This window comes from Aplidium turbinatum, chromosome 1 (assembly GCF_918807975.1).
Source record: "Aplidium turbinatum chromosome 1, kaAplTurb1.1, whole genome shotgun sequence".
Classification (NCBI taxonomy): domain Eukaryota; kingdom Metazoa; phylum Chordata; class Ascidiacea; order Aplousobranchia; family Polyclinidae; genus Aplidium; species Aplidium turbinatum.
This window is the reverse complement of record NC_137472.1, coordinates 22,026,016-22,045,653: the sequence shown is the minus strand read 5'-3', so window position 1 is coordinate 22,045,653 and position 19,638 is coordinate 22,026,016. Positions and strand designations below refer to the sequence as shown.

General features: G+C 38.3%; 1 protein-coding gene across 1 annotated transcript in view; it reads right to left on the bottom strand.

Annotated features, from left to right (window-relative positions):
• Positions 1-305: 305 nt before the first annotated feature.
• Positions 306-19,638, bottom strand: part of LOC145770461 (sialin-like) — a 38,665-nt gene continuing 19,332 nt past the window's right edge. Inside the window, exons 9-10 of the mRNA XM_082582121.1 lie at positions 17,661-17,796; positions 306-1,406 (exon numbers count right to left, since the gene is read on the bottom strand). Of these exons, the coding sequence (XP_082438247.1) occupies positions 1,357-1,406; positions 17,661-17,796 (186 nt within the window). The 3' untranslated portion in view covers positions 306-1,356. The remainder of the gene's footprint in view (positions 1,407-17,660; positions 17,797-19,638) is intronic.

The following is a 19,638-nucleotide window of genomic DNA, read 5'->3' as shown; positions in this document are numbered from 1 at the left end:
TACGGTGCGATACTGATGAGCCCAGCCTCATGGGCTAAACACGTGTCTATCGCTGTCAATTCTTGCTACAAATCGGCTGCCCAGAAACTTAATGTAGGCCTAATCACATTTTATATGCTTTGGCAATTTGCGTAATAGATTTAATATACAAGCATTGATCTGCTGAGCTAACTAAGATAAGTTTCTGATCTGAAGGAACATCTGACAACACTTAGATTTAGGCCTATCATAACTTTTTCTTCAACAGATAGTTTCACATTCTATAAATTTCATTAAAAAGTAGCTTATTTCAGAAATCCCGGCGCTGAAGTGTAGTGAGTTGTTATGATGTTCTTCTACCGTTGTGCACCAAAATCTGCATGGAGTGGACCAGTACGAAAAGGTACATCAAAAACTCGTCACACTAAATAGATTCTGTTCACAAACACTTTCTGTCAGCAAAAAAGAGCCATCAACCAATCAATGATTTTCACAATTTGACTAAAATTTTGATGTGTGTTGGTCGTTGGTCAAGAATCAGACCAAAAGCAATAGATAATGAGCCATCACCAATTGAATTTGTTGCTGAGTGACTGCATTAGGACAGTGGCTTCACAACTATTTTATATACCAGTTATAAATAAATGTATTTGGCACTATAGTATCAAAAAAGCAATCTAGGCTACTGTCGGTCTCAAATTCGCAGGAGTTGTAGCCTAGGCATAAACTATTTGATTTATCAAAGCTGTCAAAGTGGACACAAAAGAGTCACATCAAATTATTTTTTTATTTTCTGCTATTTCATAAAAAAACGTGGAAGCAATTTTAAATTGTTGCTGCTTCCATTTCCATTTATTGATGCTCATCTCAACTTGCTGCGAGAAAAATTCGAGAAATCGTTAAATTCGAGAAGTCGTTCAATACGAAACAGAATGCTACACTTAATGCCAATTCTTGAATATTACTATCTTTCATTTACAAATATCACAATAGGCTTTCCACAGAAATCGAAGATTTAATTGATACCAAATTGGATTTGGCACAAAAATTTTATTTAAAAAACATCGTAGCCTACGCTGACAGTTGGATGCACATGCTAAATGTAACCGAATATGAAAGCAGAGCAGAAGAAGGCAACCTCCATACTTATTTAAACGCCAACAACGTATTTTTACTGAAAAGGTTTTTTTGTTTAAATGTAAAACCAAATCTCTAAAGATAAATTTAATCACACATATTGATGAAGAAAGCAATTGAAAAGAATTTCATTCTTCGGTATGAGCTGTAAAAGTAAAATTGTTCATCAGTTTGATTGCTTTTACTTTTCAACAACATAAGTGATACTTGTCCAAATCGGTGTTTTTCAATGCAGTTTTTCTATAATCCTGTTCCATTGCAAGCAGTATCTTTGGGTAGGCAAGAGGAATCTGAAAGAAAACTGTTTGAAAGCAGTTGCAAGCAGTGTATTCTTTTTTTATCGTAACCAGGCTTACGCTAAGTAGTTGAAGATTTAGGTTAAGAGGATGGTAAGCCAATCTTTGTGTTCACCTTCATACATGCCTTCAAGTGTCCTGCCAAAGACACAGTCACATGCTCTTAAGCGGTGTCCGACCGGCGACTCTTGGAGTGTCGTTCCAGGGCTCTCAGCAATGCAGCAATGACGAATGTATCTTTTTGCAACGGCTTAAGCTATTGATTTTATCAAGCTAATTTGTTTTAAAAGCCTACTATATTTATATGCCTCTACAGAAGGTCACTTATCAATTTTAAACATCTTTGCTGTTTGTCGGAAAAATGATGAAATGTGCAAAACGGTAAAGCAATATAATTATCCGATGACAGTATGGTAATAGCTGAGTCCCACACTTAAATCCAAACATCGGGGGATGAGAAGATAATGTTCTCATTGTCCAAAAGAAAAGAACAAGCCACCTCACTCTGGTGAGGGCCGAAGGCTTCATACAATGAGAACCTTATCTTCTCATCTCCCTATGCTTGGATTCAAGTGTGACTTATTATATTCACTCGGTTGCCTTTCCTTCGGCAACTACGCCCACCCAACTTATTACATCCCGAGTAGAGGTAAGCAGGGGTTTTCAACAACCAGTTTGAGCAGGAATCAAATCAGGATTGCATGATCGGAAAGCGAGCGCCTTATCCGCTGCCAAAATTTAAAAAACACGAAATTTTGACTTTGTAATGTAGTCTCAAAACCACCGCTAGAGTGCGCAGCAGAGTTACTCCAAGAATGTATGTTATTTTTTGAAAAATCTATTGTTTCTATAAACTTAGGCTGGAAAAGCTTTTGAGGGCAAATGTTGTCAGATTTGAGCAATTATGAGTCTGGCAATTTCAATATAAAAACTGCATTAATTTTATTTACGGATTTGATGAAAATTCGACACTATTACTCAATATGTTTCAACAAATTACAAAAGCTTGTATGAAGTTGTTGTATGATGTTGCACAACAGTAGCTTATTAGGTAAAGTTATAATTTTTCAGGTTACAGCCAAAAGTTAAAAAAAAAATGAAATGTTGACATTGTAACGTGGTCTCGAAAAAGTATAAATTTTGTATGACACGGTTGGAGTGCGTAGTAGCAAAATACCGTAAATGGAGAAGAGAGAGAAGTCAGTGGTGCCGAAGTAGGGGAGGATGGGATATACCCCCCCCCCAATATTTTGGCAGCATCCCCACCAATAATTTAGAAAAAATTATTTGCTATGAAATTTTACTTCGATTTAGTTGTTTGCAATCTCGAATTGCTGTTATTCTTTTATTGATGTTTGATCACAGTTCTAAATTGTCTTGGATTTGACGCGAGACAATGAAGGACCTTTATTGAAGGTATTAAGAACCAGTTGGACCAAGCCACTGGCCACGGCACTGCAGTAATGCTATGAGAGGACTCACTGTATTAATCTCCTGTGCAGGCCTTGTGTCTCTGGTTTTGAAGCCTTTGGCACTTATGGAGAAATTTAGTATCACGTTACAAGGAGAAAAGCTTGACATTGACTCTTGTGAAGAGCTGTTTCTGACCCTGAAAATCACTCTAGAGAAATATTGTGATTTGGAGTTTGAGAACAATTACAAAAATGCAGTTTCACTTCCGGAAAAAAAAATTTGCTGCTAATTTTTTCACGCCTCTGCAAGCACCACGGCAAAGAAGAGTCCCAAAAAGATTGGGTGGAGGCTCGACGACAGCTACTGCAGACACTCAACTGCATTATAAACTACTTTACAATCAGTTCATGGACAGAGTAATCTCTGAACTGACAGAATGGTTTGAAAGTAGCCTGAATTTCGATTCGGCAAAGTATAAAGAACTTGCACAAACTTCCAAGACCGGCTTAGTTCCTGAAATGCTCAAAAATTATCCAGAGCTGAATAAACAATTGATGAGTTATCAAATTGATTCAGTCAGACAGGCAACAGAAGCAAAATCTCTGCACTAAAAGAGCTTACCAAGCATTGTCCGAGTTGGAAAAACCTCTCTATGCTCAAATACACCAGCTGATTAAGATCCTCGTAGTTTACCCGGTAAGCTCTGCTGTTTGTGAGAGGTCTTTTTCCAATCTTCGTAGATTGAAAACCTGGCTGAGAAATACTTTGGGACAGGAAAGGTTTAATGCAAGCATTGTTTGCAACATACACCAAAATATTCTTAATGACATCAGCATAAATGACATTGCTAATGAGTTTTCAATGCGCACTACCGTAAAACGCAATATGTTTGGTTGTAACAAGTTCTTGTGATGTGTTTGAAAGTTGTTATTTTTGTCATAAGTTTGCATATGTTCTTCTGTAGCTTCGATTGTCTTCAGTCTCCTGACTAGTGAGTTTGTCCTATAGTGCACTAAGTGTAGTGATTCTAGTGAAGGAGAGGACAAGAAGAAAAGTATAAATTCTTTTTTTTTTTGAAAAACTAAGCAGGCTATTCATTGGAAGGTCATATAGGTTCGAATGCCGCTGGAGGTACCAATTTTTCTTTGCTTGTTTCTTAATCTTGCAGCAGTCATTCACAAGGGCACTGGTAGCACTTTTATCTCCATGACTTCTTATCTGTTTATTATGCCGTGAGCAGCTAATTGACCGAGGTCCGGTGATTGTTTAATGAACTTAATACAGGTACCACTAAAATTGTGTATAAAAATATGCATCCACCCCAATGTTCAAAATCGTCTAAAATTTGATAAAATATTTATTTATCCCTCCCAATCCTCAACTAACTTCGGCACCACTGAGCGAAGTGGCAAACAAAAAGTAAAAGGAGTGTTGCTGACAGCCCTTGCATGAGAAGTAAAGATGGGCAGTGGAGTTGGTAGATAAATTGAAATTGTAGAAGGTATACTGTGGAGTTTTTTTAATAAAGAGAATCGATTGATAACACAATCGAAATAAAGCAAAATATAGAACACCTGAAAGAAATTACAGTAGAGGATATAGAAAGCTATATCCAGAATGAAAACAGGTAAAGAAGCTGGTCCAAGTGGCATACTTATTGAAGAATTTCGTTTGTGCAATATTACGCATATAACAGACATACAAAACATAGAAAGTTCAACAGGTTTATCATTTTTATTACACTACGAAATACAACATAACTAAAATAAACTCAAAAGTTTTTGATGCGTACTTGTGTCGAAAGCGTAGTCAATGTTATGCATCCATGCTCAATAAGCTATGTGGCAAGAGAATGAATAATTCTATCCAGTGTATTAAATGCAAGTATTGCGTGCACAAGAGATGTTCAGGCATTCATGAAAGATTGATGAGTGGAATGCGCTTGGAATGTAGAAGATGCGAGGGTGTAACAATAACTAAGTTCGTGGTTGTGATGGATGGTAGTGGTGTACCATAGTGGCAAGATGGAATCACGGTAGTCGAAACTGCAGATGGTGCTATTGTTAACGATTGGTAGAGGAAGATGATTAAACTTGATAGGCCTACTGTCTTCTGCTGTCTAACTACTGGGGATGGTGGAGGTCAAGACTCATCCTAAACAACTGATTACAATGACTAGATGTTTTAGATCAGTGCTACTCAAACTTTTTTATGCCGTGTACCGGCTGAGCACCTTCCATCACTTGGCGTCCCGGTCAATTTGCGAAAAAGGACAAGAGCAAAGTCATTATTACTTTTGCAACAAATACACAAAAAAAACAAGTAAAAAAACACTTTTATTAATGGTCTTTCGAATTTTGATGGGAAGTGTGCGCTTGCTTATTTGCAACCAGCTTATCCAATTGCGGTTCAATGGAAGACAATGCTACTCGAAGAGGAGCATGGATATCCAACGCGTTTCTGTGTTTTCCCTTTAAACAGCTCATGGTAGAAAAGCCGGCTTCACATAGATATGTAGAAGGGAATGGAAGCAGTGTTTTAATAGCCACGGTACACAGTCTCGGATATTTTGCTTTTTGACCCAGAAGCTTGCAAGGGAGTTTGATTCAAAAGATTTTCGCAAACCTTCATCAGCAGATAGACCCAATAATTTATCTTTTAAATCGACACTTATATTTAACTCTTCTACGTTTACAGTTGGTGCAACTGGGGTTTCGAATCCATTCATTTCCTCTTCGTGGATCTTTTTGTTCCGGAAAATAATGTTGAATACGTTCCACCAAATTTGACAAATGTTCTGTGGCAGTATCATGAACACATTTTACGTCCAAATTATCTCCAGCATCGTCAATAACAGTAGCTAACTTAGGAAACATGTCGTAACAATTGTTCGAGACTCGAATCTTTCATGCTTTCAGCTTTCGTTGCATGCCGTCAATTTTATCTGCTGTTGCAAAAAGTGAAGCATTTTTTCCTTGCATTGAAGTGTTAACGCCATTCATAATAACGAAAGTGTCAGTTATGTAAGCTAGCAAAGTAAGCCATTGTTCATCTAGAAATAGCTTCGCCCAATTTGGCTTTCTGTCACGCAAAAATACTGCCAGTTCGTTTCGGAGCTCATATACGCGTGATAAAACTTTTCCCCTCGACAGCCAACGCACACTAGAATGAAATAATAGTTGCCTGTGATCTGCTTGCATATAGTCGCATAAAAGGGCAAATAGTCTTGAATTAACTGCACTTCCTTTGATATACAGGGTGGTCCACAAAAATGTGACACATTTCGTTTGTTCATAATTTCTACAAATCTGAAGTTTTTTCAAAATCCTTTCAGCCGGAGATGGGTCATAGCTATAAGTTTTTGCCCTCAAAAGCGCTTTTGTAAAAACGAACCGGTTTCTGAGTTATTTTAATATTTGATAATATGTTCGATCGCTGCTGAATCATCGCTGCCATTCTCACATTGAAATTGTCTATTACTCTCCCTAACATGTCCCTTGGAATTCTTCTAATTTCTCTTCTAATGTTTTCCTTCAGTCTGTCAATGGTATCAGGATTGTCCTGGTAGACTCTATCCTTCAGATATCCCCAGAAGAAGTAGTCAGGAGGGTTAAGATCAGGTGAATATGGCGGTCAGGGGTTGTTGGTCCTCCTTGAAATCAATCGATCCCCAGGAAAGTATTGATGCTGATACTCAAGGGTACGATTGGAACAATGTGGTGGGGCACCATCTTGCTGGAATACAGCTGTATTCAAGTCGGTCCCCCTTCTCCTCCTTACTGCTGGAATGAATTGTCGTCTGAGCAATTTGATGTAACGTTCAGTGTTAACAGTCACCTGGCATCCCTCGTCGTCCTCAAAAAAGTAGAGACCAAAAATGCCATTACGTCCTATTGCACACCAAACTGTGACTTTTGTTACACTCAAGGGTGCTTGCACATGCACATGAGGCTGTGCTTCTGCCCAAAATCTCATATTTTTTTGTTCACATGGCCACTCAAATGGAAGTGGGCCTCGTCGCTAAAGAGAAGCACATCCAAAAGACCGGGATTGTTCTCAATCCGTTCACTGATTTGCTGACCAAATTCAAATCGTTCATCCTTGTTGGCTTGACTTTGAGTCTGAAGAAGCTGAATTTTGTATGGGAAAAGTTGCAAGTCAGCATGAATAATTTTATTGACAGAAGATCTTGAAATCCCCACTTCCTGAGAAAGTCTTCTGGTGGATTTCTGTGGAGACTTCTCCACACGAATTCGAACATCGTGAACTTTTTCGGGGGTTTTTGCGGTGGAAGGTGGACCACTATGGTTCTTATTGTTGTTAGTCACACTGCCAGTGTCTCTGAACTTCTCCAACAAGCGTTTGATAGAATTCCGAGACGGTGTTTTCCTTCCAGGAAAGTCATGACGAAAATGTCTCTGGGTCAAAATTACAGATTTTGTCGAAAAGTAATGTTCAATGATTTTTGTCCGCTCAGCCACTGAAAATTGATATCCCGGCTTCATACTGCTAGACATAAAACTTATAGCTGTACTCTATAACTAACCTGAAAATCAAGAGGTAAAATTAATTTTTATGGAAATAACTGATAAACAAAATATGTCACATTTTTGTGGACCACCCTGTAATTAACAATTTTTACGACCTCGCAAAGCACATCATTTAACTTGACAATTTCTTGGTTGCAAGACTTTCCCTATGAATAAAGCAATGCGTTGAAGCACATTTTGGAGCCAACTGCTTAATTCGTGTAACTACTCCCGATTTTTCTCCTATCATTGCAGCAGCACCATCGGAACATACGCCAACGCAATTCTTCATATCTAATCCTTTGTTTTCAATGTAATCAATAATAGTCTTTGATATTTCTGCACCAGTTGTTCCACGTGGAAGAGCTGCAGAGAAAAAAAAACCTTCTTTTAATTTGCCTTCATATTCATAACGTACATACACCATCAAAATTGCCATGTTTCCAATGTCTGTGCTTTCATCCAGCTGTAAAGAATAGTACTTGGCCAGTTTAATTTGATCAGCTAGTTGAATTTCCATATTATCAGCCAAATCAGCAGTTCGTCGAGCAATAGTGTCGTTTGAAAGAGGAACTTTTGCAGCCTTTGCAGCTGCTGCCTCACCAAGTACTTCTAAACAAACGTCTTGCATGCAGCCTTGTACTAATGTCTCACCAACACTGTACGGTTTTTGAGCTTTTGCAATTCTTAGCGCCACTTTATAAGATGAACGTAACGTTTTAGTATTTACATGAGTCACGCCGTACATCTGTTTTTGTGCACTTTTTAATTCATTTCGTTTCCTTTCAAAAAACTCTTTCGGCTTAGAACTATAATCTTTATGTTTTGAATGTAAGCGTCTCTTTAAATTTGAAGGTTTCATTGAGTCATTGCTAAGTACAACTCCACAAACAACAAATTGCGGTTTCTGTACCGTACACCTGCCTCATCTGCGCCAATGAAGCCAAATTTTAAATACAATGGATCATATTTTCGAACAGATGTTGAACGACTTCTTTTTACAGTCAACACCTCAGTCACCTCAGTGCTTCCAGCATTACTTTTGTTTGAATCAGAATCATCATGTAGGTCTGAAACTGATTGTCTCTGTTTCATATATTTGTCCATAGGACCACGTTAAGCTTTGCCATTTGTAAAACTTAGCTGAAACCATGGGCGTCCGCAGGTTTTTGGTTAGGGGGGGTCAAGGTGGGTTCCCTTTCACCGTCAAGGATTCCAAGTCCGGTAATCTGAATGATTTATTAAGTTTTAGAATTGAAGCTGGTGATCAAATTTTGAAAGATCACATGAAGCACGCAAGTGACAATGCTTAGTATACATCGGCTCGTATACAAAGCGAGATGATAAGTTTGTGTGAAGAAACGTTTAGAGATGAAATTGTTACTGAAGCAAACAATTCCATTGGCTTCTCAATCTTAGCGGATGAGACCGCTGACATTTCAGGAAAAGAGCAACTGGCTATTGGAGTGAGGTTTTTCGACGAAAAAAATCTCGTGATTCGAGAAGAGTTTCTTGGTTTTGCGTCACTGAACAAAATGGACGCAGAAACAATTGCAGGGACAATAATAAATCAGTGTAATAAGTACGGTCTAAATTTAAATAAACTATGTGGTCAAGGATACGATGGATGCTCCACTATGGCAGGCAAAGAAAATGGAGTACGCAGGCACGTATTAGAAGCGAGTAGGCCTATCCGTTGGCAGTATTTGTCCACTGTTCAGCCCATCGCCTTAACCTCGTGGTCAACAATCTGAATGCAGTTTTGGATGTACGGAACACTATTGGAACAGTGAAGGCTATAATAATTTTTTTTAGAGAGAGCCCGAAACGAAGATGCCTAATACCAAACACGCCATTGTTATGTGAAACGAGGTGGAGCGCGAAATATAAAAGTATAAGACTCTTCGCAGAAAATTTCACCGAAATTCACAGGCAGTTGGAGAATTTAGTGCAGCACGAATCGAATGCAAAGGAACGGCAGACCGCACACCAGCTGCGGACCGCTTCTGGAACCGCTACTTTTGTAGTAACGCTATAGGTTTTGGAGCCTGTCACCCAAGCTCTTCAGGCAGTCTAACTGAATATGTTAGGTGTCAAGAAGCACATTGACAAACTCGTATCAATGTTTTGTGATCATCGGCAAAATGCAGAAACACTTTTTGCAGAAAACATTTATACAGCGGCATTGAAGTCAGCCGAAGAAATCGGCGTCACCATATCTGTCCCACGGCAATGTGTACGTCAAGCATTCAGAGCAAATACTGGTGGCACCAGTGAGGAATACTATCGCCGCTCCATTTACGTTCCTTACATGGACTCTTTAAGGGGGTAATGTGTGATCAAATATTTAAAAAAAATATGTTTTTTTCCATTTTGTGTTTTTGTTGGTTTTGGATAGGTTAAGTCTTCTATAAAATAAACCCATAAAACTTGGAATATGTGGCCTATAAGACACTGAAATTCAATTTTTGCGAAGGCCACTCTTATTTTTGACAACCGATTTATTGCGTTTGGTTAGAATTTTATTGCTAACTTTGCATGTTGTTTTATCGTTATTTGTCCCCTTTCAAAAAGAATAAAGTTTAATAAAATTTCCCATAATGCACTGAATGTGTTTATACAAAAAAGCTGACTGTGCATGTTCACTTGTTATGTACTTCCAGTCGTATATACTTTACATAATTTCTCAAAAGTGTTAATCTTTTGGCTATTTTGAATCGTAAACTTTGGAGGGCAAGATCTCCAATTAGTGTTTTGGTGCATGTGGCCCCACGGGAACAAGCATAACTCCATGACCAAACATCACATTCGTGTGAAATTTGGAATATATATTAAGAACAACTATATCTACAAAATCATGAAAGCGTTTTTTATATTATTTAGGCAAAATGGAGATATTGCTAAAACTAATTTGATTGGCTGTTGCTAAGTTGCCATGGCAACCAAAATTAAATACAAAAACATAGTTTTGTGCGCAATTAACATTAGAACATATTCTGCAAGTTTGGTGTCTGTAGCTTAATTGGTTTTTGAGTTAAGCTTGTTATTGTTTTTTGTTACTAAGGCCCCCCCGTTGGTTACCATGGCAACCAAATGATTATGAACGATATTTTTCAAATGTACTTACCTTGTGTTATAATAATATGCATAGCAAACGAATGTCCATTTTCTTATAGTCTCAAAATCATGCCATTGAAATATGTCAAAATTAAGGCACATTACCCCCTTAATCCAGTCTCTGAAAAGCCGCTTCTCAGAGACGAACATGCCGGCATTCATGTTATACCGACTGCATCCAGCGCAGATGGACGAATTTGACCGTTCAGACTACAAAGCCGTGGTCAAAACCATACACCAATTCTACAACTTTGACAATTTTCAGCAGGACGCCATGTCGTGGTATGACATAACCATAAAAGGAAAATTTCCTCAGTCCGAAGATCAGGAAGAATTAGAATTTGTGGACTTGGTGAAAAATATGGAACTTTTTCCAGCAGTAGGGGAGACTCAGGTAAGTTGGCCCACTAGCCAAGTTGGCCCACTCTAAATAATTTTTTAAGTAAAATAGTTATTGTTACGTATCATACGCTGCGTATGATACGCATACTGAGAAAGTGTTGTTGAAACTACCTTATCACCAGGTTGGGAGGCTCTAGCAAGCAGGATAAACATGTAAGCACGATTTTTGTATGAAAAATTATGATTTTTAAAAATTTTAGATTTTAGAATTTTTTAGATGTCGAGTGAGTTTTTTCGTACTATATAAGAAAGGTTATTATTTAGTAAGTGCAGCGCTGGGGTAGTAATTAAGGCTCACTTTGACAGTGAAATCGTTGTTAGAAGCTCGATAGTTTGACATAAATTTTAGTTTTTACAAAATGGTTGCCATGCAGGGAAGTTGGCCCATTTCGTGAGTGGGTACGTTGGCCACCATTGCCAATTTGCCTTCATGAGGTATTATATGGAACGATAATAATTGACTAATTAATACGATGACTTATTTTTGCAAGATTGAAGTAGCCTATCATCAAGTATCCAAGTAAGTAGGCTAAATCGCGGCTTTACATCGGCATTAAACGGTCAATAACAATAATACACTTCCTAACATCGTTTTTATGCCACAAATTGCGACAACTTATTCCTAACCCATATGGTAATCATAGAATAATGGTAAGTAATTATATCAAGAAAACCAATCGCGGAAATGTGTCTCAGCAGGTGTATCAAGAGGGGCTAAAGATGTTGAAAAATGGTGTGAGTCAAAGAAAAATATGCAACCACTTCTCAAGCGACGGTTTAAAACGTATAGCCTACCCCGTTTCGGAGATACATTAAAAAATGTTCCGATGTTGGTAGCCTACCCATGCAAAAATGGGGTTTGTACATTGTACTGCAAGCAAGGTCCTACCTATCAGTATCGTTAAGGTGACCAGATCGTTAGGAATATAGGCATGCCGCTCCAACTACATGATATTCGATACAGCCTTCGTTATTTTCGAAAGCTTATTTGGTGTACTCATGTAAAAAAAAGTTTACTGAGGTAAAATACAGCATTATAATAGTAGATTATATTATAAACCATACAATTATGTATGTAGCCTATGACTCTATAAAACCAAGAAATAATTAGAAAGAAAATAAAATTTAGGAGAAAGAGAACTTTTCCACTGTTTAATATACCATAGATGGACATGTTGGCCACGTGGCCAACTTACCTTCCATGGTGGGCCAAATTACCCGCACAGGAAGGCAAGATGGCCCATTTTAATTTTTTCGGAAAACTTGAAAAATTATATAACTAAGAATGTTGGTTTGATGCAAGAATATGTCCACTTCTAGAGTGATAAATTCTCTACTCTTCAATAGCATTCGCTTTAACATATGTTTTGTTATTAGCTCACAAATTCAATTTTACATTTTGCTGGGCCAACTTACCTGAGTCTCCCCTACGTCAAGCGATGATAACATCACTGCCCTCCCCGCCACTACTTGGACGGTAGAAAGATCATTCAGCACAATGAGGCGGGTCAAAACATGGCTCAGATCAACCATGTCTGACGACAGGCTATCTGGGCTGTGTATGATGAGTGTCCACAGAAGCCGAATAAACTCGGACAAAAATTCGCTCATCCAAAAAGTCATCGAAAAATTCAGCAAAGACCCATGTCGACTTCACTTTTTATTCAAGAACTAATTAACTAAATTGGTGGCTGATTGTTCATTTCTGTATGATTCAATGTTACGAACAGCTTCATTGAATTCATGCCTATTTTTGCATGTTCTCGCTTTTTAACAATTTTCCAGGGGGGTCAGCTGACCCCATTTGACCCTATGTACGGACGCCCATGGCTGAAACTATACTTTTTATAGGCTAATATGGGCTAACAGCTAACTCACTTTCTAAAAAAGAACAAGGTTTATAGCTTTTAACAAATCTATGTAAAAACATGCTTAACTCACTACAATCATCTGATATTTTAAAGTCTTAAAGATAAATCTTCAAGTTCGCCTTTCCTTATGATGTGACCCAAGAACTTCAGTTGCCGCATTTCTATAGATCTCATTATCTGCTGCTCCTGGCCCATCTGTTGGAGAACTGCTCTGTTGGTTCGAAAAGCTGTCCATGGAATTTTGAGAATTCTTCGGTAAAACCACATTTCTGCAGCTTCAAGCTTTTTTCGTGTTTTTGCCGTTAGCGTCCAGGTTCACTTCTCTACTCGTTACTGGACGCTGCAGGTAGCCTATAGTCAAGCACGTGGACACAGCACGCCACAAACACACAAAAAGGATGATCATCTCGCATCGAACATTGCGATACTTTGTTGAAATAATGGATAACAATTACAAAATAACATTTCTTTGTGACGTAACTGGAAGTCGTCGTAGTAGCGGGCCACCAAACAGTCTATAGCTGGGAAAGCAGATTGAACATTATCGTTGCCTAAAAATTATTACATAGACGTTCTGATCAACCTAAAACAAATTACTCAATTTACAATTTCTCCTAACTGACCGCGTACCAGCAGCCAAGTGCTCGCGTACCGGCACCGTTACGCGTACCAGCGTTTGAGTAGCACTGTTCTCAGGGGCTCCGGACACTTCCTGAGAGTGGGGGGGGGGTAATTTTAGCAGGGGCGGAAATGATGTTTTTGACACCGACAGGGGGCTTATTGCATTATCGAATTACATATACTTCTGGGAGGTCGCCCGCAGACCTTTTTCGCATTACTGAAAGCTTTAGTTTCTTATACAGCGTCCTAGGTGACATGTTTCGCGCCGAAAGGGCAAAAATTTTTGCTTTTCAGCTTGATTTAAAATCAAAAAATTATTTCAACATTTTTTGAAGATTTGAGACAATTTCGACAGGAAGAGGGGACGTACGCAAAAATCCATCTCAGCATTCTTCCTTGACTCAAGTCCTCCAAATTTTGCACTTCAGACGATAAAAGGTCAAAAGCGTTAAGGTCAAAGCTAGGCCTATATTCAACTCAGAAATAAATAAAATTAAAGCTAAAAAGCATTAACTTTTACAACAACTGAAAATAGAGAGACATCTTGATCGATTCGATACTACATGAAGCCCTACCATCTGCGCCGTGTAAGAAATAACATTAAACAAAAAATGGAATTTTCCAAACAATACTATTATTTAAAAATAAATAGGAATTTTACTTGAGTCAGCAAATAGCTGTCCCTTGGCTCAGCTATTCCTTGCAATCAATTTTAAAAGCTACCCATCGTCTCGCCATCAGCAAAATCGCATGGCATGGCAAAACCATCAAACCCCGCATGGTTCAAACAAAGGCGAAGAGAAGCTTTCTCCACGAAAAAAGCCGCCGAGTTACAACGATTCAACGCCGAAAGACATTGAAACAGTGCAACTGTAGTAGAATTCGTTTGTGAGAGGTAAAAAAGCGAAATTAAACAGTTTGTAGTAGTGAGAAATTATAACGTCACACATAGCACATTCTGATGCGTATATTTTTGACAGGATACATAGTTTGGCGTTGTCTTGCGAGTCGGAGTTACCAAGCAAAAAACTCAAAAGTTGTGCAACAAAATAAAAAAATGAAAATAAAACACAAAAGTAAAAAATATTAAGAATGAAATTTCCATCTCTGCATTAGTGGGGGGGGGGGTAATTTTGCATTGGTTACCCCCCCACTCCAATTAGTGGAGGAGTAATCACCCCCGCGGCCTCCCCTCTAACGGAGCCCATGACTGTTCTAGATGAATTTCAGACATGTCCATTTATTGAAAACCCAACGCACATGGTGATTTACTCAGATATCCAAGCGACTGCGACAATAACTGACATTGGTCAATTTCAAAGCGAGCGATATGGAGTTTACAATCGCTTGTATACGGTACTAAACGAGAGTAGTGATATCAAATGACGAAGTCCAGAGATCAAAGAAAAGCGAAAGATTAATTATCGATTTCGTCTCAATGCAATACAAATATGTAAGAATGGCGAAGTCGGTACAAGGGTATTGTAGCAGATGAAACGTACAAGAAATATGTGAAGTTGGCATGCAATGAGATAAAAGTTGTTACGGAGTTTCGCCATCTCGGAGATATGCACTTGCTGTTGTTTCTCTGGGCAAGAAACTTTACGATAATTGCCTCTACCCAGTGATCGATTTCGAGTAATGGGTAGTACCAAATTTAAGTCATAAGTAGAGTAGACAACCGGAAACAGACATTGCCGTCGGCTGCAGCGTGGGTCAGGTGTACGTCGGAAGGCGTACACCGATGCATAGCGCTCAAGTCCGCTTTCCCGCAATGCAGGATAAAGATATAACAAACAAACAAATGGATAATTGCACCAGCAGAGTAGTGACGGCTAAGATACGTGAGGATTGGAAAAAAATCAAAAATTGTCAAGGACACTTTCTGGCAAAATACAATTGCGCAGATTGAAAGGAAGGTTGTATAAAGCTTGTGCAAGAAGCGTAATGTTTTATAGAAGTGAATGCTGGGCGATAAAGAGGACGGATATTAGGAAAATGAGAATGGTTTGTATGATGTGTGACAAAACACTTCTCGACAAAATTAAAAATGATGGCTTGAGAGAGTGGACTGATGTTGAGGATATTGAGGAGTACTTGCGTGGTCATCATCTCAGCTGAGTTGGACATCTTGAACAAATGGATAAGAACAACTCGATAAAGCAAATTTGTAATAAGGTATAGTCACAGAAAAAATGAAAAAAGTATGACCAAAGAAAACGTGATATGATAAGACAAAAAAAACCCAGAGAATTGAAGATGCCAACAACACGGAGAGATGGAAGCAGTGGCGCGGGAACTATTTTTCTCTAGGGGGGGCTGAAGCTGTCGTAGTGCTGTCAGCTTCTGGGGGGCTTCGCCCCCCAGACCCCCCTTATGTGGAATTGCCAACAAATGAAAAGCGGCAACAATAAAGCTGCTGTTCAGGAAATTAAAATGAAAACGAACAAATTAGAAAGTGATATGGAAAGAACGGTTTGTGGAAATGAGCTTTCACAAGCTTCCGAAGATTGATTTTCGCTCAAGTGTTTTCTCTATGAACTGTGTCATGAGTTCTTTGACATCGACAGTGTATTGGTGGACATGCATCAACGCAAAATGAGTAAGTCTTTTTTGTGTCATTGAGCTTCTCAACCACGTTTTCAGGCGTCTAGAGCAGAAAAAGAACGTTCTGATGATGCAGCTCAAAACGGGAGGCAAAGGCAGAGCTCCACGAATTTTCGCGTTTCTTTGAAAAGGTCTCGTGTTTGAGGGTGTAGTTGCGATAGTATCTCAGCAACTTTTTGAACGGAGTTCGCGGATTTTCCACATAACATCGCTGAGCAAAGTAAGTTCCGTTTGTAGGCTATCTTTTCTGATGGCATCGGGTAAGCTGATCTCAGTATCAGATCTTTCCTCACCGTTTGCACAGCTCAGAAGGACCTTCTCTCTGTTGGCTGCTGTAAGCAGATCCGCCTGGTCGATCTTCAATCAAGCTCAATTTGAACCAAATCAAGGGCTTCGATGTAGGCCTTATTGCCGTTTCCACGCTCCTTCTCCCGCAAACGACAAAGCATCCGATTCCTCTGTGTTTCAAAATCGAGTTTTGTTCACTTGGGGATCCTTTGGCGTCTTTAGGTTATTGACAGACGCAAAGACGTTCGCTGCTTCCATAAGCTTAGAAACGGATTCATCTTTTCTGAGATTTTTGACTCATTCGCGGAGAATGGTGATTGATTCTAAAGCTGAAGATTCTAGAGATCTTCTTGTTTTGGAGCTGTCTTGCGACGGCTTCTGCAGGCTGAAAAACTTCGCCGCTGCAGGTAATCGCAAAATAAAGCCGCATTGCTTATTTTACTAAGCCGAATATGTTTGCACGTGCGTTTCCTCTTATTGCATTATCTTCTGTCATGTCGGTCAGATATGACAAAGAAATATCATGTATTACTGCAATGTTCAGAAGCAAAGCATGAAATGTAGATATTGCAGAATGATGTCCAATAAACGATGGACCGCCGTGTTAGTAGGGAGGGTGGCTAGTACTGATACTGCGAGGTATAGCTCCTTGTGATTGACGACTCATTATTGCGAATGATGAGCGTGACCACACGTAACAGGAACTCGATTCATCGTAGCAATTATTGTTCAAAATTTTTCTGAAAATATGTTATGTACCTTAAATTGTAAGAATTTTGTAGGGGGGGCTGAAGAAATTATTGAAAATTCCAGGGGGGGCTGAATTTTCTCTAGGGGGGGCTGCAGCCTCTTGAGCACCCCTACTTCCCGCGCCCCTGGATGGAAGAGTCGCTGCAGACAACTGGTCGACCCCTATGTTTCGGGATGAAGACCAGGCTTCTTTGAAGAAGAATGGATAATGATGATAAAGTTGCAGCCAAATTGCTACTAATAGCTTAAAATTTTAAACTTTATTGCTATGAGAGTTAGTTGTAACAATTGAAGTTGTAACTTTTATTGGAATTTTGTTGTTTGCAAATTTTTGAAATTGGTTCACCAAACAACTATTAATTTATTTTTGTGCAAGTCAAGAATAGCATTTTTACTAAAAAACCACCTGGTAAGAATATTATTTAACGCACCCTCGCTAATCTGAGAAAATGCTGCATAGTTTCGCATCCCTTACTTCTAGAAATCACTGTAGTTACGTACCCGTGGTTTACTTTGCGCTCTGTTATTTAAAAGTTATGATGAGTTGAATTAAAGTCGATGGTAAGTGGCTTTTGATGTCACGTAGGCTACACCACAGGGATTCATGGTCCCCACCCTTTGTCTACGCTACGCAGTGTCGTGATAGTTACCTTTCTTTTTTTCAACAACTTCTCCTTGGGCCCAGGACTGCTCTTCTGCTGTTCCAAACACCAGATAAACAAACGCTCCAAATAAATAAACTCCAGCTGAAATCCAAAACACGAGCTGCCATTGACCCAGATTGTTCTGAAAGATATTATGATTTTCTGAAAGCTTTAGATGTTTTGATGTAATTAACAGCTAACTTAACTTATTTTTTTAAGCAATGCTTATTTTGGTAAGAAATATTCAGTGAATGGTGGTAGCAGGTAAGCTAAATCTAAAGTACCAAGCTAAATTGGCAAATTTAAGTTTCGTTTCTAGCACTAGTTGCTACTTTCATCTGATGAAATTGAAAGTAAAATTAGCAACAAACAAGATGGTTTATTGCTTCACTGACGTTTCGCGCACCATGACAATGCGCATCCTCAGAGCGAATAACATACAAAATAAAATTTCACCACGTTATATACTACTGCAGTGCGATTGAAGGGAAGAAAACAAATAAAACACGCAATATTTAAAAAAATTGGCCAATGATGTGTGAGCGGTTACTTTCCACGTTAAATTACGTAAAAACTTCCAACAATAAACATAAAAATTCGAAGCAGTGACGACCAACAGAAAAAAAGTGCGATTGAAGGCAAGAGAAATAGAACACAATGTTTTAAAGATTGGCTAATGATGTGGGGTTACTTTTGACGTTAAATTACGTAAAAAAATTCCAACAATGAACATAAATTCGAAGCACTGATGACCACTAGAAATTCGAGACAAAATTAAATTGTGTTTAAGTAGGCTTAAAGCCCGCATGTCGAGACAATAATGATTTATAAGGTTTTGGTAAAAGGTTTCGTCGTTCCGGTTGAGTACATTGCAATATTTGGATGTGATGTTGATGAAGCAACTTTCTGCGGTGGTGCGTTGATAATAATTACTTTCAGTTTTCAAAATTTTTGTTTCTGACCAGTTAATTTTGTGATTCTCTTCTAACATGTGTGAACAACTTTTCAGTAAATTTAAGTTTGTTAAATTTAAATTTAAAAAACTTGAATTTTCCAATTTAGTATGGTATTGGTACTTTCTACTTCTTTTTTATCGATAAGTTAACGTGTATCAGTCGACTAGACCGCAGATTCACCAATTAGATTTTGAAACAACACCAAAATACTCATCATAATAGGCTATATGCAAGGAATGAAATATATAAACAAATTAATAAAATAAATTAAGACAAACAACAAATGAGGTTGACTGTTAACATGGTCACCACTGGGACCGAAAAGTTCTCATCCTCATCTTTGGTTGCACTTAAAGTTGGATGGTTTATTGGTACCACTTGATAAGCATGCGACCACACTTCTAACTTACATAACAGTCAAAACTGGATTAAAACTAATTTATAATTATGAACTAATTTAGCAACTATAATTTAACACTTTTTTTAAAATAATTAACAATTACAATACATATAGCCTACAGTATTTTATATAGATTTAGAAACATAAATCGCACTCTAAAGTAGCTCAAAAAATCTGAAAATGCCCATCAAACTTCACACGACTTTCTGGTGCTACTGTCGTGCTATTTTATTGCCTGCGAGAAACTCATGTTGTTACATCGCATTGCATATTCACTTATTATATCGTTATGGCAATAGTAACCTTGAAATTTGCTGAACACGTTTTACAAGCGTTTAATTTTTTCAGAGCTCCTGAAAGTTAATTGCAAGATTTTTACTCTCCAAGTCCTTCGGTTCGTTTGCGTTTTTTTTTTTGTTTTTTTTTTTTATTTGTGTTTTTTTGCGTTCGTATAGAGTTTTTCTATCTCTTTGTCCTTACTGCTTTTTTACGTTTTAGTTTTGTTTTGAATCTTTATCCTCGGACTAACAAACCTTGAAAGGTTATTCCTGGTCGTTTCGCATATTTGTAAAGGCTTTTGACGCTGGGCCGATTACCGAGATTGATAGAGTGAATTTTCAAATTGTTG